Below are 25,798 nucleotides of genomic sequence, written 5' to 3'. Positions count from 1 at the left end.
ATACCTATATCCAACACACCATATCCATCACTATATCCAACACACCATATCCAGCTTTATATCCAGCATACCACCGTAATCAGAGCACTATATCTGGTACTTTATCCAGCATACCATCCAACTCTTCCCACACCTCTAAAGAGACAGGACTAGAAGGAAACTTTGGATAATGATAGTGGTAACATCTATATTTTCAGAACCAAGGAAGAGACACATTCTTTTTTAAATCTAAGGGGAAGGTAACAGCACTAAGAATAATAAAGCATTAGAGCAAAGAATAAAGAGTAATATAATTTCAATGTAATGAAAGCTAAAAAAAAGAAATCAGAAGCAACAACAAAAAGCAAAACTGGAGCAATTACTCCTCAACCAATCGAATTCCCTGTTTAGTTTTTATATTTAATTTTGATTGTTTATTATAAACAAGAAGTCTAAGACCAATGGATGAGGTCCAAGACCACGGCCACCGGTCTAAAGGCTTTAGAAGGGAATAACTCTGAAGTTGGGAATGCTTTCATCTCCTGCCAGTTTTTTTTTTATTTGTTTCATCTGTAATTTCTTCACAATATTCCATTATTGCATGTCGTGTAGACACAATAGGATGAAAACTTCTGCAAAGTGAGGGAAACTTTTTCCTAATTGTCTGTCACTCAAACAGATGTCCCATTGAAAGATTTCTGTTTTGGTGGTAACAAAGACAGGACTAATAGAAAGGATAAATCCACCCAGCTGGGACACAGATCAATATATAAATGTAAATATATATAAATGTAATGCAGTGAATCTGACATTAAAACATTTCCTAGAGGAGAATTAATAACTGCCACTAAAACACATGGGCCTGGTAGATTCTCCACCAGGGAATGTTTAGTGAATGTCAGATTCACTACTTTATAAATAGATTCCTTAGTTATTTGGAATCAAATATATATAGAGAAGGTTTTATTTGGTACAAAAGGCTATTTCCATTCTGTGAAAATGCTACTGTAAAAGCCTCCTATGTAAAAGAATCTGCAATGATGCAATCAGCAAACAATTGAAAAGGATTTTGCAATGCACAGATTTGGAGGGCTCTAGCTGGATCAAGCAAAGGAACAAATGAAATGACATAATGCACACAAGTCCAGGCCGCTGCTATACATGTCCGCAGGAGAGCTGTGTGACTATACACAAAAACAAGGAGCAACAATAAGGTGAAGCCAGACTAAAATGTTATCAGTGACTGAGGGTCAGAAGCAGGGAGTTACAAAGTTTCCCCATCACTTCCTGTCCTGATAAGAAGTCAGAGGAAATCTCGCCAGTAAAAAAACATAAGTTTTCATAACACTCTAGGTCTCAATAAAACGCCAAAGTTTCCATATTTTATCCAAAAATGTAAACTTTGGCTGGAGTTACAGTAATTGCAAACAATACACAGTTGAGAAAAATTTCTCTTTTTTATGGCAAAGTTATGGAGTCCAATAATGCATAGGTGTCCCACTTCCTAGGTCTGCTGATAAAGGTCAGGTCTGAGCGAGGGGTCCCCTGCTTTCTGTTGGGTATCCTCCCCCCTTGGCCAGTGGGCTTTGCAATCACTGCAAATCTCCCCTTTACCCACTGGAGTCTTCTAGCCCAGGAGGGATCTTTAATTCAGCTGATTCTGCTGCTTTGCACTCTGACCAGTATTCCTCTTTCCACCTCTACCTTCCAGATGTCTTTCTTTGCCTACGTCTCCTTATCTGCTGGAGTTTGCTGCTGTCCCCACTTTCATTTTTGCCCAGCTGTCTGGACCCAGTAACCCCAACAACTGCCCCACCACTTACCAGTCTACAACTGGTGAGCAAGTACAATACCAATTACTACTATAACTGAAAATAGTTTTATACCTCAACCTAAACCAAAGAAAACACTTTTTTCAAATTAAGAAGGACAATCTTTGGGGGTCCTATACTACTTCAGTTCAACTTTATATCTAGTCTATAAAAGTTTATATACAATATATATCTATATATATATATACTGTATATATATATAAATGTATTTTCCTTTTCTTCAGGACAAGCTTTTGTGATTCACCCCCATTTCTTCTCTGGTACAAACCTTGTCCTAAAAATGTAACTACCGGTACTACTGCAAAATAAAAAAAACATCATGGACAGTATTCAACTTTTTTTAAGTTGAAAGTGTACCAATACAGCTATATTCACCTTATTAATATATTTTAAAACTAGAAAAATAAAATTGTCCCAAAACCCCAAAGCATTTCTTTAAATAGGCTGCCAATAATATATATATATATATATATATATATATATATATATATATATATATATATATATATAAATAAATATATTTAGATATATATATATGTATGTATTTGGTAGTATATGGGCAAACCATAGTGTCCCCCCAAATATGCATGCCTGTCACAGCTTAGCAAGTATTGCAAATCTTCCTGCCGATGTCTCATGCTTGCTGCAGAATAATACAATAATATATACTTCGCCATATGTTTGTTTAAATAAAAAATAATATATACTGTATATATATAATAATATATACTATATATAATAATATAATAATAATAATAATAATAAAAAATAATAATATATACTGTATACATATAATATAATAATATATACTATATATAATATATAATAATATAATAAAAAATAATATATACTGTATATATATATAATATATTAATAATTATAATCATATAATAATATATACTATATATAATATTTAATATATACTTTGTCATATGTTTGTTTAAATAAAAAATAATATATACTGTATATATATTGCTCTTTGTTGTTTTTGTTTTGCAAAATTGAAATGCAAAGTTAATTACCCTATTTCTCAACCAATAATATGGACCCCTAAAAAATGGGAATACAAGTTTTTCTTGCAATGGACATGCGGCATACTATAAATGAGATTCACAGTTACTCAATCTGTGCACACATGTGTGTCTAATAGTGTTAAAATATTAAAGTTAGGATACGGAAATGTACCATACTTTTCTTTTCTTTGAGATCACACTGTTATATCTTTCCTTTCCAAAGATTTGAGATCCAAGTCAGCAGGAAAATACACTCAAGTGGTCATCTTCATCACTGGCTGTTTTCACTTTTCCTATTTCCTGTATAGTTCAGCAATCTAAAATGAAGAATAAATTTCCCATGTTCATTAGAAAGGGGCCCCAGTAAGGATCTGCAGGTTCTCAGCCCCTGACAGCAGACAGGTCCCAGCTCACTCAGCATAAGTCATTCAGGTTCACAACTATTAAAAGCAACGTGACAGATAAACATGGTAAGCGTTAACGTTTGCTATTAGCGTTTACACAGCCGTACACAGCACACAGACCGTAGACAATGTAGGATTTGTTCTACTCACTTTTGTTATACTTCCTGGGTTCCAAACAAATTCCAATGTTATAAGGAGCAAGTATAAGAAAGTTCTGGTTTGTGAAGATTCACAGTTTTACAGCTACAGAACCTTTAGTAGTTTTCAGACTTATACGTCGTTTCTCCATCCTCACCAAGGATCTGCCATATCCCAAAAAAAAAAAAAAAGCTGTAGGAGTGGGAGGATTTACAGGAAGGCCGTGCTGAATCACTTGGCTGTATACACAAGGCAACATTTAAAGGGAAAAATGGATTCAATTTTTTTTCACTTGTGTCAACAGGTTAGGGCTTGTAGAGTCACTTCTCTTAACTCTTGAATACCAATTTACAGACCGGTGTATGTACTGCTAATCTGATTCCTGTAAACCTAACCCTGTGGGAATATACTGTAATGTGTGTTAGTGTGTGATCCTTATAGTATAAAGAGAACATGTCATAGAACACACAGTGTTGTCATTATCGCTGCATTGAATGAAACCTGGATTTCAGTGCAGATCCAGTATTTGCAGCAAGGCACTTTTCTAATAAAACGTATATTACTACTAAGACCAGTCGTGGAAGAATTGCACAGAATAAAGGGCTAAATGGAAGTCAGTCCACACTACAGCATGAAATGGAGGACTGGGAACTTTGAGGTTAGAGAAGAGCAGGGGCAGACATATGGGGATGCAAAGTGCCGCTGCGCAAAGGCCCTGGACTTTCCTCAGCCAAAAGAGGCCCTCAAAGTGGCACCAAGTGAGTTTGGCATGGGGACCCCAAGCAGTTTGCATAAGGCCCCACTGTTGGCTCTATCCACCACTGCCAAGAACCATTGACCTTATAAGAAGAGAAAAGGGAGGGAGTCCCATGTTTTCCTTATTCATAAGTAGCAACTATTTGTTCTCACTATCAGAAGATGAATGTAGTAGCAGGGGGTTTAAATTGGGGGTGCTGGGAATGGGGTCTTGAAAACATTTGACTGCTCTTGGACAATACTGACATTAGCTATCACTAGTAAGTATGACTTGTGTCAATGTTTTAGAGCCCCTGAGGCCTTTAGCACATCCAAAGAAGGACAGTAGAGGACAGGGTTTTATGTAAAAACTTTGAGCTTTCGTGGCTGCTTTCAGCATTTAGTTAAATGTTTTGCAAAGCAAGTTGATGATTCTCTCTGTCGGAAGTTGTGATCAAATAGGAAACAGTTATCTATGTAATGATCAGGTTGTGTCTCTTATTAATATCTGAATGGTGAAGTAAGCTCTTCGGGGCAGGGTCCTCTCCTCCTGTATCTGTCTGTCATTAGTCTGTCATTTGCAATCCCTATTTAATGTACAGCGCTGCGTAATATGTCGGCGCTATATAAATCCTGTTTATTATTATTAATAATAATAATAATAATAATAATAATCTTTACATGATGTCTGGTCACTGGCATGATCCCAGGCTAGCTCTTCCCTGTACACATTTCATACACTCCATAATTAAAGAGAATCTAAGCCCTAACAATGAACTTATTTGCTACCCTTTGGTCTTCTTATTATTCCATTAAAAGCATTCTGTAATATAAGTTCAAAAACATCTGTTTGCAAGTGGTGATGAAGAAGATGAGGAGTGGGCTGTGTTTTTAATCTAAATATTTATGGATATTGTTTCTTCATCTGGTTAATCAAATCAGTAACTACCACATGCCTTATATCAATTACAATACATAGAAAGCAGGGGGCATGTGTGGGAGGTAATAATCAATCACATCAATTATAAACTAATTTTTACCAATTTTTTTAAAACATCAAATGAGGATGGTATTATTTCTTTTCTGAACATTTTAAAACCAACATAAAAAACATTTCCACTGTTATGGTGTGTAATTCTACATAAACAGGGGTCTCTACATGATGTAATAATCTTGACACGTTTCGCGGAACTCCAGTCTGCTTCTTCAGGATATATTTTTTGTTGCTTTCCCCTTTCCAAATATTCTATGACATACCCTAGATGTTATGGTAGCCAACCAGCAAAGGGACGGAGTGAGGAACCTGCAGTTCATGACTTCATTACAGAGAAACCTCCGAGCACAAATGGAGGGGCATTCCAGCTGCACCCAATGGGGAAACAGCTTAAGAGGAAAGGAACCAAATGATGATAAGCAGTGATGTTGTTGTTTGACTACATTTTTGAACAAGTTAAATAATTAATATTTGTAAGCAATACATAAGAAATCAGAGAAAGGAAAGATGATGGCTGCCTACTAGAAAGTACATCACTGCAGGTTCTTCACTCAAAGGCTGGAGAGGATACACTTTCATCAGTAAAGCTGGGTGATCCAGCAAACCTGGAATGGATTTCAAAGTCATTTGCTATTTGCTAGCAAATGTATTAAATCCTCAACCAGATCCATTCCAGGTTTGCTGGATCACCCAGCTTCACTGATGAAAGTGTATCTTCTGCAGCCTTGGAGAGCTTTAGTAAATCAGGCCCAATATTGTTTGTCACATAACAGTTATCTGGCCCAAGTTTTAATCTTGACCAGGACACTATTTGCATGGAGTTTGCAGGTACCCCCTGTGTTTGCAAGGGTTTCCTCTGGGTACTCTGGTTTCCTCCCACATTCCAAAAACCTGCAGTTAGGTCAGGGGTCAGCAACCTTTACTATCAAAGGAGCCATTTTGCCTCCTCTTCCACTAAAGAAAAATAGTCTGGAGCCGCAAAACATAACACAGTTTATAAACTTTTAAAAGTTTTAATATTTTTTTAATTTTACCTGTTACAACAAGTGTGCATGTGTAGGCCTACTTTGAAATAAATTAAACACTGAACTATGCCCCTAGAAGCCTCCAGCTTCTAACGTATCATCCTGTTATATTAGCTGGAGGCTTCTAACGTAACAGGGTAGATTTTTTTGATGGGCAGAGTTCTTTATGTTCTGACGATGCCTTAGCGATGAAATTTTAAGGGGTGTTAGCCACAGGTGTCCCTCATTTGCAGCTTTAATTTTGTTCACCTGTACCCCCCAATCTTGAGTAATTGGGGTTCAGGTGCTAGAAGCCTCCAGCAATGTGTAACAGGGTAGATTATTTTGATGGGCAGAGTTCTTTACTTTCTGACGATGCCTTAGCGATTCAATTGTAGGTGGTGTTAGCCATAAGTGTCCCCCACTTGCACCTCTATTTTGGTCACCTGTACCGCCTCCCCCCCGTTCCAGAGAAATTGGGGTTCAGATGCTAGATGCTTCAAGCAATGTGTAACAGGGTAGATTTTTTTGATAGGCAGAGTTTTTATGAATTTTTAGGAGCTGTTAGACACAGGTGTCCCGTACTTGCACCTTAAATTTTTTTCACCTGTACCCCCGTTTCCAGATAAATTGGGGTTTAGGTGCTAGAAGCCTCCAACAATGTGTAACAGGGTAGGGGTTTTTTGATGGGTGGAGTTTTTAACAGGTTTTAGCCACAGGTGTCCCCCACTTGCACCTCTAATTTTGTTCACCTGTACCCCCTTCCTGTTCCAGAGAAATTGGGGTTCAGGTGCCTCCAGCAATGTGTAACGGTAGATTTTTTTGATGGGCAGAGTTCTTTATATTCTAATGATAGCCTAACAATTAAATTTTAGGGGGTGTTAGTCACAGGTGTCCCCCACTTGCACCTACATTTTTGGTTTTGTACATCTCCCCATTCCAGAGGAATTGGGGTTCAAAGGAGGGTGATGTCATTGTACACACCCATTTGTACACGCCCCGTGGTAGATTTATTTCACTGGTAGATTTTTTTCATTAGAACACCGGATAGGGAATCCCCCTCCTCCGAAGTGTCTTGGGAGGAAGGGGATCCCCCATCAGAGATCTCCCCGCGGCAGCCGAAGGGAGCCACAACAAGGAGGCTGAAAAGCCGCATGCGGCTCCGGAGCCGCAGGTTGCAGACCCCTGAGTTAGGTTAATTGGCTTCCCCCTAAAATTGTAGACTGTATGAAAAACATATGACTATGGTACAGCTATGACTATAGGACAGCTAGTGACATGAAAATAGACTTTGTACAGCGCTGCATAATATGTTTGAGCTATAAAAAACTATGTAATATTATTAACACAACAAAATGTAACCCCAGAGCACAGTTGAAATGGAATAGACCTTGCTGGCATTTAGAGATGGAATTTTTAAGCTTTTGAGAAGCCTGTCAACACCCAGATGAGCAATCCCCATACACTGCATTGGGACAATTCATTTTGATGTTCAGATGGTGATGATTTTCTGGTGGTGCATTTAAAAAAACTTCCCCTGTGCCTATTTTTAGCTTTTGATCCATGTTTATGTTACAATGGGAGTCAAAGAGAACACATGTAGAATGCCTATAAAGAATTTTCATGTGATTAACTGGCACTTAGACTGTGTTTTTAAATTGTTCATGGCACTCCAATAATTCATTTATTTTATTCCTTTGTCTTCAAAAGCTTCTGAGCCACATTTGTGAATGCACCCAAAATACCATCCAAACATCCAAACATATTTCGATAAACAGTATGACACTTGGGGAGACAGGGGCACTAGGGGGCGCTACGGCTTGCACAGAAATAGTGTGAGCCCTAAGAAGTGCCAAGACACAGAGTCTAAGCAGTAACCAGGTCTTCTCCAGAGCCTCTAGTGGTGAGGACGTTGAGCTGCTGGTTACTGCCAGGTTGCGGTCCTTGGGCACACAAGAGTAGGCAGGAGGATACATGGTACATAATCAAAATGCAGAAGAATCATCAAGGAAGGCCAGGGTCATGGGAGGCAACAAGCAATAGAGGTCAGGTCACAAGCCAGGGGTCAAATACCAAGGATCCAGGAAATAGACACCACTGACACAGGGGCCACTGCAGACACAGGGAACACAGGAGACACTGAAAGCAACAGGAGGCACAGGTGACTCAGGGATATCCACAGACAGAGAGGAACACTGGAAAAGCACAAGGGAATCGGCTGGAAACACAAATTTGGCAACAAGGGGTTAACACAGAAGCTGGACAGTGAAAACACTGAATTAACCAACAGGTGTACAGGAAATGCTCAGCAGAGCTAGGGGGCTTTACACTAGTGGAGACATGTTGTACAAACACTGAGTGCTGTCTCAGAGCTAGCTAAATAGCCAGGAATGTTTAAGAGGCTATTTCCTGATTGGCAAGCGAGATGGGAAACTGATAAAACTTGGGCGTGCAGGCACGCCCAGAGTCAGAACTGCCCACATGCGCAGAAAAGAGATGCCTATGAAAGGAAGAGGTAAGTGTGACAAACAGTATTTCTTCAATTGCCAACACTGTTCTAGAGACACGACAGAAAGTTAAAATAAATCTTTACAAAGGAACCCTTGAAATAACTTTCTAATAATCTTTTAGAGGAAATTCGAGATTACAAAGTGCAAAGACATTTCATGTACACTTTTCATATTCATGTAAAAACTATAGACAAAATGATAGAAACAACACAAGGTCACAGATAGAAGGGCAAGAGAAAAAGAGCAAAAAAAGCCAAAGGCACAGGATGGGATAGGTGGACATTTTGTAGGCTGGCTGCCAAATGTGGTGAATGCCATGCAAGTCCAACAACCAAAATCACTGCAGAACTGAATCAACAGCTCTGTGACTCATCAATCGCTGTTACTGTAACTTCCCTGAGTTGGTTTAAGGGAAAGCTGGTATACTGAATCTTCATTTATACAAGGATAAAACAGAGACAGACAACCTGGTGCAAAGAGCACCAAGCCCGAACCCTACGAACATAAATAGTATGCTTTTATGGGTCATGTTTTAGATTACTTTATTGATGGACTTTAATAGGGAAATAAAGCATGCATTTGACATCAGTTTGACGGTTGTTTTGGTTAAACTGTTCACCCCATGTATTGATGAATCTCAAATGAGGGTCAGTAGGAGGAAAATTCAAGAATATGGCTTCCTACTTGGCTAATCACCACACATTATAGAAGAGATTTGATTCCTAATTGTGTTGTGAGAACTGATAGTCATGAATAAATCTTTGGCACAGTCCTATTAAACTGTATGCTCAGCTTATTTAAAGAATTTTGATCACACGTACTACAATTTCTGTTTAGCTGCATCAAAGGGATAATGTCATGTAGGTAGGGGTCCCCAACCTGTGGTCCGTGGACCACACTGGGGGGGTGCACTAGCCAAAGCTGCGGACCATGTCCCCTGTATGTATCGCAGGCTCAGGGCGGTGGGTGGGTTGTGTCTTTGGAGGCTCAGACCTGCAATGGAAGATTGGGCGAGTTCTGGCATCATGACGTCACTCTGGGGGAAGTTTCTTCCCCTTTGAGTAACACATGGCTCCCGCGCATGTGTAAGTTTAATGGTCCGTAGGTCTGAAAAGGTTGGGGACCATTGATGCAGGGAATTCCCCCTTTGTGCTGCTAGGTGAATGAAAGCTCTAAAGAGGACCAAGGCATTGGAACAGCCCAATCTCAACAAGAGCAATCCACAAAGGGATAATTGACTTTGCTACAATCAGCCTCTGAGTTACACTCGGTTAAGAATAGACAGAAAGTTTTGAAGTTTATTATTGGAAGGCAAAGTCCTGGGCAAATGGTCATGGCAGACGGACAACAAGGATCACCCAGAAATAGGTCATAAAGGAGTAAAAGAACTGAAGCAGAGATCATGGGTACAGGAGGCTGGTATCATATACTCAAAGTGGTCAGTAGACAATGGCACCGGATTGTTTTGGAGACAGTAAACAGTGACAGATCTCCAGTCTGGAAAAATGTTACAGCATCTACAAAATACTGTACACACAATATGCAAAACACACTCATACTAAATTAGATGGATGCCAATGAAATATTCTAAATTGCAAAAAAACTATATGATTCATTATAAGGTCTATAAAGTCTTTTTTAATTTTTTACCAGCACCCTCAAACCTGTTTATCTTTCAGGAAAGACTATGGGTGAAGAGGTGATCAGGGATTTTAGAATCTGCTTCCCCTCTGCATGTTGTGCTTCCTAGGACATCTTAAGACACAGGGACTGGTGAGAATAACAACAACATGTGACAGGGACAAGACATTTAACTCACCCGAGATTGCTGAATACCAGAGGTGGAACACTACAATACAAACACAGGTTGTGGTAACTCAGATTAGTGTGATTGGGTGTTGTTCAATCCCTATGACACCTCAATGCACCTTACAAATGGATGTGTGCAAGACATTATTGTTTGCGGTGCACTGGAAAAAAAATGGAACATGCACCTTTTTGGTGCATTAGATAAGCCATTGAAATAAACAGGCTGCCCATACTCAATTGTGGTATATTTTGCATTATTGTGTAAAGTGTGTACTAATGCAGCTCAGTTATATAAATGAGTTCCAAGTACACACTATATGTTTTACAGAGTTTATTTACCCAACTATCCTTTCATATATTAAAAGTCATTGCTTTACGTATTGCTCTGCAGATGCCAGATGGAGCGTCCAGCTTACATGTAGTAACTGAAAGTGGCAATTATAGGTGACATGGCTATGACATCAGATGATGGGGAAAAAACAATTGGCTTCCAAATGTCAGTGGGCCAGGACTGGGAGCCACCAGCAACTGTCAATAAAACTGGCATCGGCCATCATGCTAGGGAATGCAAGAGGATGATAACAAAACAAATTCACATACTAAAAGGTAAATAAATAAATATAAAAAATGATTGATTGATGGATGCATAACTGCTTTCAGTTGTACTTCCTACATTTTCCTGGAGTTCAGTTTTATTATTGGTGCCTATTTTATTTATTGATAGAGTTTGCAAGCTGTCATTAAATATATATAGAAGAGAAGAAAGAGTTAACTTGGTAAGGAAAGGATCTGTGAACCAAAGGAGTTTTAATGAGTTGCTCAACCTGACAATGTCCTGTTTTACTAAACCAGGGAAGTTCAGTGCACTACAAAGTTATCATCAACCTTCCTCCAATATTTCAGGACCCAAATCACTTATTATGTTTTAGGAAAATTAGAAGAAAACCGAACAAGACTGTAGATAATTCACAGGATATAGAGTAGAACATCCCAAATGTATATCTAAGTGCTTTCAAAGATATGGTAATATTAACCTGTATTCACAAAGCAGTCCGACGCATTTAACATTGAACTTTTATCACAGAAAAAAATATAAGACCTATGTATTTTAAAATAAACATTTACATTTGTAATATAATACAATTTCTTACATACAATAAGTGCTGGACCCTTTTATCTTGTGTTATCGAATTCTTTCAAGAACAAGTGTATTCACAGAATGATTCAACTCCCCACACGTTTCACAAATGGGTTCCTCAGAGGAGAGATGAATTTATTTTAAAATAAGAAGAATATACATGTTATAGTATATTCAAACTTTATAACAAATACTGATCTAAAAGGGTCTCTAATATAAATGATATATAAATATACAAACAAAATTAACCAAATGGTGACCTCGTGAAGCCACAAATGGAGTTTAAAAAGCTTTTGGGCTGCGAAACAGTAAGGAACAACCATTGAAGTAGAAAACGAGATCTATTTACATCATCCTACCCATACTCTGAAGGTTTTATTAAACCAACCCATCAAACTAACCTCAACTTACCCACATAATTGTCCATCAGGGACCCCAAAAAAAAAGATACAATACCACTCTAAAAATCAGAACCAGAGAAAACTATTAGGAACAACAGAATATACAAGTTAAAAAATCCAAAAAGGAAAAAAGAAATAAAGCAATCCAAACATGAAACAAACGCGATATAGCTATCTATCTGATAAATAAGATGAACAATGACAATCGAAGACCCCAGCAGGATTCCTCTAATAATTTGATCCAATCTGTTAAAAGAACAGGAAAACAGAACCAGAGGAGGAAATCAATGTGAACTTGGAAAGAACATATAAAACTATATTAGATAGATAGTCTATGATTAGCATTTGCAAGGTCCAAGTTTCAAGCATGATATTATTTTTAGTATTACTCTGTTTGTATAGCGCTAACATATTATGCAGCACTTAAAAAAGTCAAGTCCCTTGGTCCCTCTCTGGACATGGTCAACTGTCCCCAGAACTTCCTTTTGCACTAACTCAGCAGAGGAGTTCCAGGAATTCACATTCTCTCTGCTTCTCAACACTCAGCTACTTATGTTGGAGAGTTTCTCAAAGGATGAATGGCACCACAAATCACGGTTCCATACTAATATTGTGCAAATGGAGTGTGACAAAATCCAAACAATCCATGAATGGGGTTTAAAAGGATTTTTCAAAGCAAATGTGAAGTTACATGATAAATGTGCATATATTGTTTTATTTTTTTAAACATTTCATTGTAATAGAAAAAGGACCAAAAAATAATTAAAAAGTCCTGAAGACATTTCAAAATAGATAAAATTTGGAAACACCCTGCTTCTGCAACGACAGAAAGATACAAATTAACAAATTGTTCAAATATTCTCAAAATTATTTACGGGAAAGGTTGAGGAACACATTGCGAAACAGGAATAAAAAAATTTCAGATAACCAATTGTTACGACCTGTGAAGATGGAATTTAGTATCTTTGCCTTCTTTATCAACATGGCAGAATAAATACACAGACCTAATCAGATTTATTTTACCCAACCATGGGCAGGATACAGGATTACATTTTTGGATATTATTCTGCTGCTCTAACAAGAATCCAAAATATGCTGAAGCTCAGTAATACTTTGTTCACTGGGAATATTTCAGCTGTCATGGCAGATCTAATTTTATATATTCCAGTTACTATGCATTGCATTACTATTGCATTACCTAAGTTGTATGCCTATATTTTCATATGTATAAATAAGTTAAACTAATTTCAATCTAGGATTTTTTTTCTTGGTGAGCCATGTGCTGGTTGCTTGAGAGTTCCAGTTAACTGAGTTCCAGATAATGGGGAGTTTAAAAAAATTTAAATGTATATATCATTAACTATATATATATCTTTAAATTTAAATATATAGATCTTAGGTCAGTTAACCTGACACCAATGGTCTTTTTGGCTATGTGTAGGGATGACATTCTTCCCACTGGCCAACAACGTAAGAGGCATACTTCATACTGAACACCACACTAATATACTGTGAGCTGTGGATATAGTAATTATAGCCAGGGTTCCCTGGAGACCTGAAAGTTATTTTGAGTTATTTCCCCCCATGGTAATAAAGTTGAGCAACACTGCTCTAAACAGATTTTCCTTCACTTTCTGTCCTAAAAGCACAACAGGAAAAAGGCCTAAAGAATATATATACCCATATCAGCCCTAGCATTTTAAAGTCTTTTCAAATGTCAGTTTTATTACTGTAAATCTGTAATTTTATATAAAAATAATACCCAGAGAACCTGGCTGGGTCATTATTTAGGCACAACTTGGTGTAGAGTGACAACCCTTATGGATCTGGTGTGTTCTGCACAGCAGTGGTCCCCAACCCTTTGGACGTCACGAACCACTAAATTTACAGACTGTTGACAGCGCATACACGGGGAGCCGTGTATCACTCAAAGGGGAAGAAACTTTCTCCAGAGTAAAGTCTGATGCCAGAACCCAACCACTCTCCTATCTTAGGTCTGAGCCTCAGACACAACCCAGGTCCAGAGACATAACTCGCCCACCTCCCTGAGCCTGTGACGCATACTGGGGACAGGGTCCTAGGTTCTGGCCGGTGCACCCCCAAAGCGGGGTCCTCCTTCTGACCCCGCTGGGGGGTACACTGGCCAGAGCTGTGCACCACCAAAATTTTCTCAGGATCACAGCTTGTGGACGACTGCTGTAAAGAGCAGAAAGAGCACCAGCATGTGGAGTATATCACTGAAGGAGGACAAGACAACCAATGGTCATCGCCATATACATTAGATTAGATAGATTACATTAGATAGATCCACTGACGAATGGCTCTGTTCATTGTCCAACCTAGAGCAATGAATAAAGCCTGTGAGTCTGCACAAGGTTCTTTTTAATGTTTTGTTTTCCTCCCGCTATTTTAATAAAGCAGTTGTACAGGATCTCTGAAAAGGATTGTATGGTCCAATATGCATCAGAGCAGTGGTTGCCAACCTTTTCAGACCTACGGACCACTAAACTTACGGGCTCCGGACCACGCATGCGCAGGGAGTTGTATGCCGGATGCCAGAACCTGCCCACGCTCCAAAGACACAACCCACCCCCCGCCCTGAGCCTGCAACCCGTACAGGAGAAATGGTTGGCGGCTTTGGCGGGTGCACCCCCTCAGAGGGTCCTTTCCCTGACTCCGATGGGGGAACACCGACCAGAGCCGCGGACCACCAAAATTTTCTCGCGGACCACCGGTTGGCATCTGCTGCATCAGAGGTATATCTATAATAACAGGTGTGGCTTTTTCTCAACTATACTCATAAAGTGCAGTGCAGAGAAGACTGTCATGGGTGGGGCTGTCATGGTTTTCAGTCTAGAACTGAAAACTTTTGCCAACTAATAACAAATCATATTTAGTAAATCCTTTCCAGTTGTGTTGGAGCACTCAGGTTCGCAATGATAGTTTATCTTCTCCAGTCTTAGAGAGCTTTAATAAATCAGGCTCATTCTCTTCACAATAAATCAAAGGCATTGCCTAAAAAAGTAAGATCTAAGCAATGTAATGGTTAATAAGAAATCCCAACCAGAAAGATGACAGTATGATAGATGACAGGTGACAGATGACTACCTTTCCTTGCAAAAGTGTGATATGACTTGTAAAGCCAATATCCAGGTAGGTATAGAAGAAACAAATTAAAATATTTTTATATTTTTTTTTGGATAAAGGAAGAGTTAAAACTGATTCAGTTTTTTCGCCATCTGTGCCTTATTAGAGGAGTGAAATGAAGTGGAGGGGAATCTTTCCAATATGGCAGACAGCCCCCATTGTAAGATTTCCCCTAGATTCCTGATCTAGTGACAAATGTCTGATGGACCTCAGATGGCTGGAAATGATCTTTTAGTTTCTAGTGACAGATGAACTATGATGAGTGCTATAAACAGGATCCATTTGGATCTTTTGAGATGGTGGAGGACAGGGGAGACCTGTAAGTGAAAGTTAAACTGCAACAGAGAATAACCAAGACAGCGCTGTGCTCATATTTCATCATCCCAATAAAAAAGGGTTAATCTAATCAAAACTGGTTTTGGAGATAAGCTGCATTTTAATACACCAGAGCGCACAAGCCGTAGCTTGCGGGGAAATACCATTAATATGTCAAATTTACTTTCTGCTGTCTATGATATGGATCAGTGAACTTCATTTGCAATGGAGTCTTACTTTTCTTACAGGAAAGGATATTCCTTCTCCTACCAGGAATACTCAGGCTGAGACTTGATTTTTTTTTTCTTGCACAACAGACAAGAATGAAGCATCAACAGCTTTATAAAGTCATTAAATGGAACCAAGAAATATTTCATATAATCGCTCACGAACTGACCAATATCTTTGTTTATATCCCCTTCTGGTAAACGTGCTTTAATGACTGTTAGGAAAAAAATGCATTCTGATTGTGATTCTGTCTGAAACTCAGATTTGTTTGCAATATTTTGTTCTGTTTTGAGTAAAACCTTTTCCTAGCAGCAGTATAAAAAAAATGTGATTGTAATTAAAGTTAATAAAATAAGTAATATAAGTAATATAACGTAAAATAAAAGCAGTATAATATATATATATATATATCTATATATATATTTCTATATATATAATCACATTTTTTTATACTGCTGCTATGAAAAGGTTTTACTCAAAACAGAACAAAACATTGCAAACAAATTTGAGTTTCAGACAGTATATATATATATATATATATATATATATACTGTATATAAATGCCCCGCTGCTTGAAACTTACTACTAAAATAGTACTAATAAAATTAAAATAGTATTAAAGTACTAATATTATAACCCAATAAAGGCATAATAACAATCCAATATAATTAGCTTCCACCAGGATTTTCTGTGAAATTCCAATCTGCTATAGTGGAAACCACCACCAGAGGGAGAATTACTGTAAAATCATAATTTGCAATATTGCCAGTCACCACTGGAGGGAGAGCCTTCCATAATCTAGCTGGGTAGGACACACACAGGTTTTAGACATTGGAAGTTTATTTGAAGTTATAGCTTTTTGCCCTCTTTTCTGGACTTCTGCCTTGCGGACCTTGATCCTCGTTCTTTGGTCTTAACAGTTTCTAACCCTTTGCTATACCTTTTGACTCCACTTTCTGTCTTGTCTTTCTCCTTTGGTACTCTGCTGGTTTTTGCTGTATGTAGGTAGCTGCAGGTTTCCTGACAAAAGTATATATACTCAAGTATAAACCAATATACTTTTTTCTTGAAAATGCTATTAAAAATGGAATCTCGGATTATACTAAGGCCAAACCACTAGATGGCACGGTGCTGTCATGTAAAGTATATAATATTCTCTGAGATATTTTTAGAGCTTGTTACATGATTTACATGAGGATTCAGCACCATCTACTGGTGGGCAACAATAATGCACGAAAGATACATTAAGTACAAGTGACCCATCAATACTAATTCAAGTACAAAATACTTTAACCTGTAATAAGGGGGGACAAATAAGCAGACTGGGACACGTTTCCCCTCTTAAATAAATGGTTTAAAAATTATACACCATGGATGTATTTATTCACATAATTATTTTGGTATCTCTGTTTTGATTATTGCTCTAACTACTGTTTTGAATATTAGCAATGACATTTTATGACCTAGGTTTATATTGAGATATTGTGCTTGTGTATTGCATATATTATATGTCCAACCCCCAGCACAAAAATATTGAGCTAAACTAATATACTTCAAGAAATAGATTTAGGATTTTACAGACACCAAAAATATATTTAACTACTCCAATCAAAAAAAATAAAATATTCTAATTTTATTTACAAATAATAAAATATTACACAAAACATATAATTTACATAGCACTCTGTATGACATCTCACATTAAACATGTATGGGCAGCACAGTGGTCCCAGTCCCAGGTTCAAATCCAAGCCAGGACACTATCTGCATGGAGTTTGCAGGTTCTCCCTGTGTTTGTGTGGTTTTCCTCTGTTTTCCCCCCAAATTCCAAAAACATGAAATTAGGTTAATTGGTGTCCCCCCAAAATTGACAGACTGTGTTAATGACATATGACTATGGTAGGGACATTAGATTGTGAGCTCCTTTGAGGGACAGCTAGTGACATGACTTTGGACTTTGTACAGTGCTGCATAATATGTTGGTGCTATATAAATACTGTGTAATAATAAAAAAAAGCATATTGCAATGCTTCCCTTGTCTCTGGTTTGTTTCATTTAATCATTCTTGATATAGTTTATCAAAGCCATACTAGGTTTTAGAGCAGAAATGGCCCTAGATTGAAAAGTAACTTGGTTGGTTTAGTGGTTAGCCTGCTGGCCTTTGCAGTGCTGGGCCCCTGTTTTGAATCTCAGCCAGGACACTATCTGCATGGAGTTTGTATGTTCTTCCTGTGTTTGCATGGGTTTCCTCTGGCCATTCTGGATTCATCCCAAAACATCCTCAGATTGTGATAATGACATATGAGTATGGTAGGGGCATTTACCGCCTCTTCGGGTGAGTACAACAACTTTATTACAATGGCCACCAGGATGATCATAGAAGGTAAATCATCCCAGTGGGGCAAAAATGAAAACTTTAAGGCTGTTTAAACCTTTCCCCTCTCTATAAAAAACTGAAACAAAGCTATGGATGTTAATACTTTCCCTCTGATCCCTAAAGAAAAGGTAAGAATGACTGTACATATAAATCCTACATAAGAAATGATTTATGAATGCCTGAAGAGCTTTTTATTACACAATCACATTATTGCATACAATCTACAAATTCCATTTCAGCATGCTTGCACAGTACTGAGTTAAGTCAACCCGTTCATTTATATTGGCTGCCAACACAGCATAAAAGAGGCACACAGCAATTGTTTTTTGTGAAGCAGTACAACACATAGTAATGCACTGACTATTCTACACGGAGCTGCAATACACCTGTATTGCTTTAGTGCAGTTCATTAATTGAAAAAAAATGGCTCCTGTTGGGCTGCTGTAGGGATTTATAAGTGCATATGGATGATTATTATTAGTATTATTTTTCAATACACCTTTTTCTTAAAAAACATGTTGGAATGACACGTTGAAGGTACACGAATTCAGCAGTTCCCAACTTGTGAGAAATTTTGGAGGAACACAAAACATTAAAAAGAACCCTGTGGAGGTCCCCAGGCTTTATTCATTGCCATAGGTTGGACAATGAACAGAACCATTTGTCAGTGGGTCTACCTGCTGTGGATTTGTGAGGTCTGTGGCTCTGGTCGGTGCACCCCCCAGCATGGTCAGGAGAAGGACCCTGTTTGGGGGGCCCACCGGCCAGAGCCACAGATCATGTCTCTCATATGCATCGGAGGCTCAGGGCAGTGGGTGGGTTGTATCTCTGGGCTCAGACCTGCTATGGGAGAGTGGGCGAGTTCTGGCATCATGAAGTCACTACGGGGGAAGTTTCTTCCCCTTTAATTGGCACACAGCTCCCCGAGCATGCATGATCCAGACTCTGTAAATTTAGTGGTCCGTGATGTACAAATGGTTGGTGAACACTGCATTAACTCCTTGTTCATTATCTATAGGAAGATAGATTAGCTACAACCTTGTTACTGTCTCTATTTGCAGCACGGCTGCAGGTACTTATCAGCAAATGGAGCCTAAACATAAGAAACCCTGGTATCTCATTTATGAAAAATTGACCGCTATACTGAATGACTCTATTAGTTATTTTATATTAGGATTTGGGAGCCTTGAATTTCCAGTTATCTCCCTCTAGGCTTCGACTGGTTGGTTTTAATATCAGGGGGTATGGTCCTAGATCTAGAACTATGGGAACAAATTTATTATAGTTGTCTTGCAGTCACCTCCTGCTGGATTCTCAGCCCTCTCCTCAAGCCCTTCTCCTCCCTCTTTTTCTCCCCTTTTTTTTTTCCTTACTTCTTTACCAAATGTACCTTAATGCAGAACTAAAAAAAAAAAATCACACTTGCCTTTAATTCTGCAAATCCCTCGATGGTGATGGACCTTACCTCAATCTGGTCCTGCGCAGTCTCGGAATTCTTCTTCATCCCAGTGCCACCATCTTCGATCTTCATCTTCGGTCTTCTTGATACATAACCTCGCACTGTGCAGGTGTGAGATCAGGTGACGTAGCCCACCGTAAAGGGTAAAAAAAGAGAGCCCATCTCACTGGGCATTTCTTTCACCTTATTGAAGAAAAAGCTCCTTCTGCACATGCCCAAAATTGAGCATGCGAAGAAGGAGCAGCCAGGAGACTCCCAGGATGCATGACGTAGGGTATTACATTGAAAAAAACCCAGATATTTACTTTATTTAAAAGGGTTGCCTAGCCTTTTATGTAAAGTAAATGTTTTGAGTTTAGGTCTGCTCTAAGCTTTCAACATATATTTCGCAGTAAATGTTTTTTTAGCTACATTTTAATAAGCTGTATTTATCCCCCTTTTTACCCTTCCTCAAATTTCTTTGAAAATGTAATAAAAAAATGATTGAAACCAAATTAAAGTGGAACTAAATCGAAAATGAAAAAATGACACTTACCTTTATCCTTGAAGGTCCCTTGGTCCTTCCCACGATCTGGTCCCTCGTCGTCCTGGGATTGTCCTCTTCATCCCAGGTGCTGCCACTTTCATTCTTCACTTCCTTTTTTTTCTTCGGTCCTCTTGGCACATCACCCAATGTCGCACTACGCAGGTGTGGGATCGGGTGGCATAGTCGCTGTGAAGGGGAAAAAAAGAGAGCCTGTTAGGAGGCACTCTTTGGACCTACAATCCCAGGCAGGAGGGCGTACTTGGGCTATTCCCTCCGGCAGCTGCGCTCTCGGTAGCGAAGGGGTTTTTGGATTAGTGCTCTAAGGGTTGCAGCATCCCTGTTTCCCTGTAGTTGTGTTTTCCCTCTCGGCATCCCGTGCACTGAGGCTGCACAGCTGAGCGGAATTGAAGCTGGGCTGCAGCTGATTAGCAACACGGTTCCTGTGTAATCCCATGCTGTAATTGGTTGCTGGGGCTTTATAGCCTCTCTGCTTCCAGTCTTCTGTGCCTCTTATAGCGTTAGCTGGGCTTATATGTGCTAGAGAGTGTTTTTCTGTTACTGACCTTTGCCTGTTCCTGACATTCCACTTGAACTCAGCCTAGACTGACTTTTCCCTGTGACCCTGACTCTGCTTGTTCCTTTCCGGTTGTACCTCGTTTGGTGGACTGATCTTGCGTGTTTGACTTTGGCTTGTTTTCTGGCTTCCTTGGTAATTCTGTACTGTATATCTGTGGGCTCCTGGTCAGCTCTTGGCCTATCCCCAGACACCATCCTTTGCGTACATGTCCTGGGCGCAACGAGTGCTGGGAGATGCAACCAGTCTCCAGAGGCTGAGCGGGGGCTGCTATAGGTGAAGTCTGCGGCGTTAGATTGGGGGACTGGTGTCTGGAGAATACTGGTACTAACCAGAGTCTTACAGAGCCGATCTCACTGCGCTTGCGTAAGATTAGCATCTCTTTCCCCTATTAGAAAAAATGCCTCTCGGACATGAGCAGAAGGAGCACCCAGCGCCTTCCAGGATGCATGACGTAGGTATCTCAGAAGGCTCTACGCTCCCATTCAGCCTTGATTGCCTAGGTGTTTAACTTAAAATTAAAATAAAAAATGATAAATAAAAGAAAATAAAATTTTCCCTTTACATATAAGGGTTGTCTAACCTTTTATGTAAAGTGAAAATGTTGAGTTTAGGTACGCTTAAAGTGTCTGATACACTGGAAGTGTTTATTATTCATGTGTATGAGCTGAGATGGATAGGATGGGACATTACTTGGGCAGAGGCAGTGCTACATTGGTTCAAATATAGGCAATGCCATATTGCCAACTGATGATCCCTGAGAGCTCTACCCACAAGAGGTTTTTTAATCCTTTATTCTGGATTCATGTGGACATTACAATAGGGTTAGCAATGATTGGCTCCAATCCTCCAAGAATGACTTGGGAGATAACAAAACCATTCCACGGGAGTATAGTACTGGAATGTATGAGGAGTTGCTTGGAGTTAATTGAGATATCTTAACTATACTATTTACACAATCTAGATAACATTAGCTTGAACATTCACTGACTATATCACTGTTACATTTTCTAAATGAACAGTCAGAAAATAATAAAGTAAAATGTGTTCCAGATTAGTCAGAGAAGACAAGCAATATATGATCACATTCTTTATAGAAGGAAAGGTCAGACAGTCAGAAATCTCCTGAGAGGACATTTATTGCCTAATGCATGCACTATTTTTATATATTTCAGAAGAATCAAAGCATCTGGAAAGTATAGGGAATATGAGTAAGTACATATTTCTGATGTCACATTTATATATATAAATATCTACATATACTTTGGTGTTGCAATAAATTTAAATATCTGTTCATTAGTCACTACATGGAGTTCTCATAGCAAGTAACTGCAGAGACTAAATGGTCCATCAAGTCTACAGGACCTCCATTCTCATACTGATTATGCACCATAGAATTTTATTTGCTTTTCCCACTGTACGGCCACAATATTCTCTCAATGTGCAATCATCAGAAACATAATTATTTTTATTATTATTATTAATAAACAGGATTTATATAGTGCCAAAAAAAATTAAAAACCCACTTAGCTTGTTCCGTTGTCGTCCCCTGTTGGCCAGCTGGTCCCCGCAGCTCCTTGGGACAGGTCTTTTTTCTTTGATCTTCAGCGGGCGTCTGCAGAGACGTTCTCTGGGGTTTCCCGATGACTTTGGTGCGAGCAGGAGCAGCGGTGGGAAATTCAAATAATTTTGTATTAGATTCAATAACTGTATTGAGTCCAATACAAAGAAATCTTTATTATATATATATATATATATATATATATAATTATTTTAGTATATGTTATACATGCTACTGTACAGTTACATGACAGGTTCCACTTTTTTTAACAGATTTTTGTATTTTTTTTTTTTTTATTTAATGTTTATTATTAAATATTAGACATATTTTAGTGAGATATGCCTAAGAGTTATAGGCCTACAATGTAAAATAAATTTCCATGCAAAAAATGTAACGCTTTATGCATGGAAATATGGACAGAATTAGAACGCTAGGGGGGTTAATAAATATCAGTAATAATATTAAATATTCAGTAATCTGTGCCATTTATATTTGCTTGGAGTTTAGCAAATTAAAAAAAGAACAAATAAAAAACATAGTAAACAATAATTTATGTGATTTTTATTTTTACTTTAGTGTTATATTGAGAAGTTTATTACTCTTTGTTAAACAAATCCTATTTTGTGTCAGCCCTGATNAAGAGTCCTTTGGTTTAATCATCTGGCCAAAAATGAAAGTCACTGGCGAGAAATGAGTGTGTCTCCCATTCTGTGACACATTTTGGGCCAAATGATTACAAGCCTGCCCACCACGACAAGGTAGACTCTTTAGGGCAGGACCTACTCTACCTGCACAGAAATCCAAGTGAGAAAGACTCAACGTTTACTATCCAATAGGTGAGCAATGTAGAATACAGTAGGTAGAGGAATTAGAACTGTGGTTTTCAGTATTGGTAGTTTAGGACAGATGGCAAGGTGGTCATTGCTGTTTGTAAAGGTGAGTACCTGCCTAAATATTTTATGGGTTGGGATAAATCTCATTTATGAGGAAGTTCCAAAGAGTGGGAACAGCTTTAGAGAAATCTTGGAGCCGTGCATGGGAAGAGGTTATGGGTGTGGAGACCACTGGAAGAGCTGAGAAAGCAGCTTGCAGTGTTTTTTGCATAACGTTTGAAAGGGGGGTAGGACAGGAGTTGCAAAAGAATTCAAAACACAAATAAAGATAATGACTAAAGGCTAAAGTGTAAACTAGTGTTCTATGGAACCCAATGTTTCCTCCAGAGGATGCTAGGGGTTCCTTGAGCAATGAGCAATTGGGACTCTCGGGTCAGTTTAACTAATACCAAAGATGTTTAACCTAACATTAACCTTATTCAAACCCCTAATGTATTCCAAAGCAATTTTTTAAACCATGGAACCTTGTTTTACTCCAAAAATTGTTAGGGATTCCTTCAGAAATTAACATGTGCCATCCAGTTTAGTTTAACTGACATCAATGATCTTTTTTGGCTATTTGTAAGGGAGACAGTTTTCCCAATGACCAGCAATATAGTACTTGTACTTGGTGTCTTGGCTGGGATTTGAACCCATGAACTCAATGATCACAGACAGCAGAAATATCATGTGACATTAAAGTGCAGGGGGTCAGCTTTCATAAAGGTTTATAATATTGGGGAGGGGGTCATTTTCTGACCTAAAATACAAAATTGTACAACATGCTATGTTAACAAAAAGCAAGCAAGCTCTATGGGGGCTCATTGGATGGTCTGCAGTGGAAGGTGAGTTAGGTTGTACACTTACCTCACATCCTATCTATGTGGCTTGTGTACATTGCACCTACCTGCTTTGCAGCCAGGCAATGTATGGGGAAGGCCATGCTCTCCTACTGGCTGAACCTCTGCCCAACCTCCCTTCCATGAATTGTGTATTTATTTTGTGTGCGTATATGATGTATGCATCTCCTTGTATGTTGTGTAACACTTTATTAACCAAGCCTTCCTTAGGGGGATGGGATTGTGTCACCCACACCCCACATTGCCTCAGGTGTCCAGCCGGAGATGGATGGAGGCAAGCAAGCCACCCAAGAGGCCTCTTATCAGAGGCCTCTGATTGGATGGCTATGCAATGGCTTGACCTCACCATCCAATGGCTTGTCTGTTACCTCCCAAGCAAGGGAAGGTGAGTTAGGTCCCACAGGTTACCTCCCACTGGTGGGGCTTGTGTACATTACACCATACATTGTGTGATGCATGGGGAAGGCCATGTCATTGGCTCCTCCTATGCTATATATGCATTGGTGTGTATACTGTGTATACACCCCATAGCCAAGCCTTCTACCTAGAGGAATGGCTATGGTGTGTGCCACAATCCCATCCCCCTTCATGTGGGGGGGGGGGGATTGTGTGCACCCCAGGTGGCCTCATTCATCCAGCCTGGAAGCTTCTAGGATGGAAGGCAAGCCACCCAAGACCTCATTGGATGACTATGCCAATGGGCATGACCTCCCCATCCTAATTGTCTGTCTGGGTTGCCTCCCAAGCTCCTATCCAACCTGCTAACACTGAGCAGTTCTAATCCCTAAATTGAACTCACTTCAAATTTTGCTTCACCTATACCACTACCACTAAACATATTAGGCCACCACCACAATAATGTACTGTGAGCTGTGGATATAATAATTATAGAAGGGGTTCCCTGAAAAATTATTTCAAGTGTTTCCCTATGTTGAAAAAGTTAATAAACACTGGTGTAAATCAACTTATATACCTGCAAATTCCTATAAGGCAAATTGACTAGAATCTGCATAGCAGCCTTGTGATGCCAAAAAGCAATGTTTATGTTTTTGCTGGCCAATTTCAGCACCTCTAAACAGTTCAAACGGTGAACATTCTGAACTTCAGTTTTTCACGACTTTCAGTATTGCATATAATTATGTTCAGTCATATATTGAGTTTGCACCAAAAGTAAAAATCAGGGAGTATGCACATTTGTAACCTCCCAAAACTTTTGAGGGCAAGCAGACTCAAAGTTGCATTGAGGCTTATTTGTGACCCCCGCAACACATTTCTGTACATAATGTATAAGATGAGCAATATCAATTCTGAAAAGTGAACATGCAGTTATCTTCAATTTTTTAAACCATAAAGACGAATGGATTATACAAAAGGCAAAGGGATGGGTGTAAGACAGCTGTACCCATTCTCTCCTGAGCTAATGGACTTTGCTGTCACCATTTAATCATCTAATCCTGAAAGCAACACATATGTTCTTCCTTACTAACTTTCATTTACAGGAACCAAAATCTTTAATGAAAAATGTCCTGCGGGTAGCCAGTTCCCAGCAGCTGCAGCCACATTTACTATAAATATTCCATTTACACAGATTGGAACGGCAGCAGAAGTTTAAAGTGATAGAATAATTTTGAGAGTTTAAACCCTGGGAAACAAATCATAGCATTCATTATGAATTTCCAGTACATTGATTGGTGCGTGTAGTAAAATAACTGTGATCAGAAAGGTGAGAAATAGGTCACTATAATTTTATGGCTGTTGGCACAAAATATGAATATTCTTCCATCCATGATAGAACCGCACAGAAAGTCGGTGATGGTCACTTTTCATTTTGCTTATTGTTGCATTTCCAAAACTTTTCATCATATTATGACTATACGGTCTAATTCATTTGTTTGTGGCTGAGCAATTGAAACTTGTGCAGC

The 25,798-nt window shown here is 38.8% G+C and overlaps 1 protein-coding gene across 3 annotated transcripts in view; it reads right to left on the bottom strand.

Annotated features, from left to right (window-relative positions):
• The window catches only part of LOC140334320 (oncostatin-M-specific receptor subunit beta-like), a 41,413-nt gene extending 37,865 nt beyond the window's left edge, over positions 1–3,548 (bottom strand). Inside the window, exons 1-2 of one of the 3 annotated variants that reach the window (XM_072416620.1) lie at positions 3,379–3,548; positions 2,997–3,141 (exon numbers count right to left, since the gene is read on the bottom strand). In XM_072416620.1, the coding sequence (XP_072272721.1) occupies positions 2,997–2,999 (3 nt within the window). In that variant the 5' untranslated portion in view covers positions 3,000–3,141; positions 3,379–3,548. The remainder of the gene's footprint in view (positions 1–2,996; positions 3,142–3,378) is intronic. The other 2 variants (XM_072416621.1, XM_072416622.1) reach the window with 2 other exon arrangements.
• Between the last annotated feature and the right edge of the window lie 22,250 nt (positions 3,549–25,798).

The sequence above is a fragment of the Pyxicephalus adspersus genome, chromosome 6 (genome assembly GCF_032062135.1).
Source record: "Pyxicephalus adspersus chromosome 6, UCB_Pads_2.0, whole genome shotgun sequence".
Classification (NCBI taxonomy): domain Eukaryota; kingdom Metazoa; phylum Chordata; class Amphibia; order Anura; family Pyxicephalidae; genus Pyxicephalus; species Pyxicephalus adspersus.
This window is presented reverse-complemented; position numbering and strand designations above follow the sequence as displayed.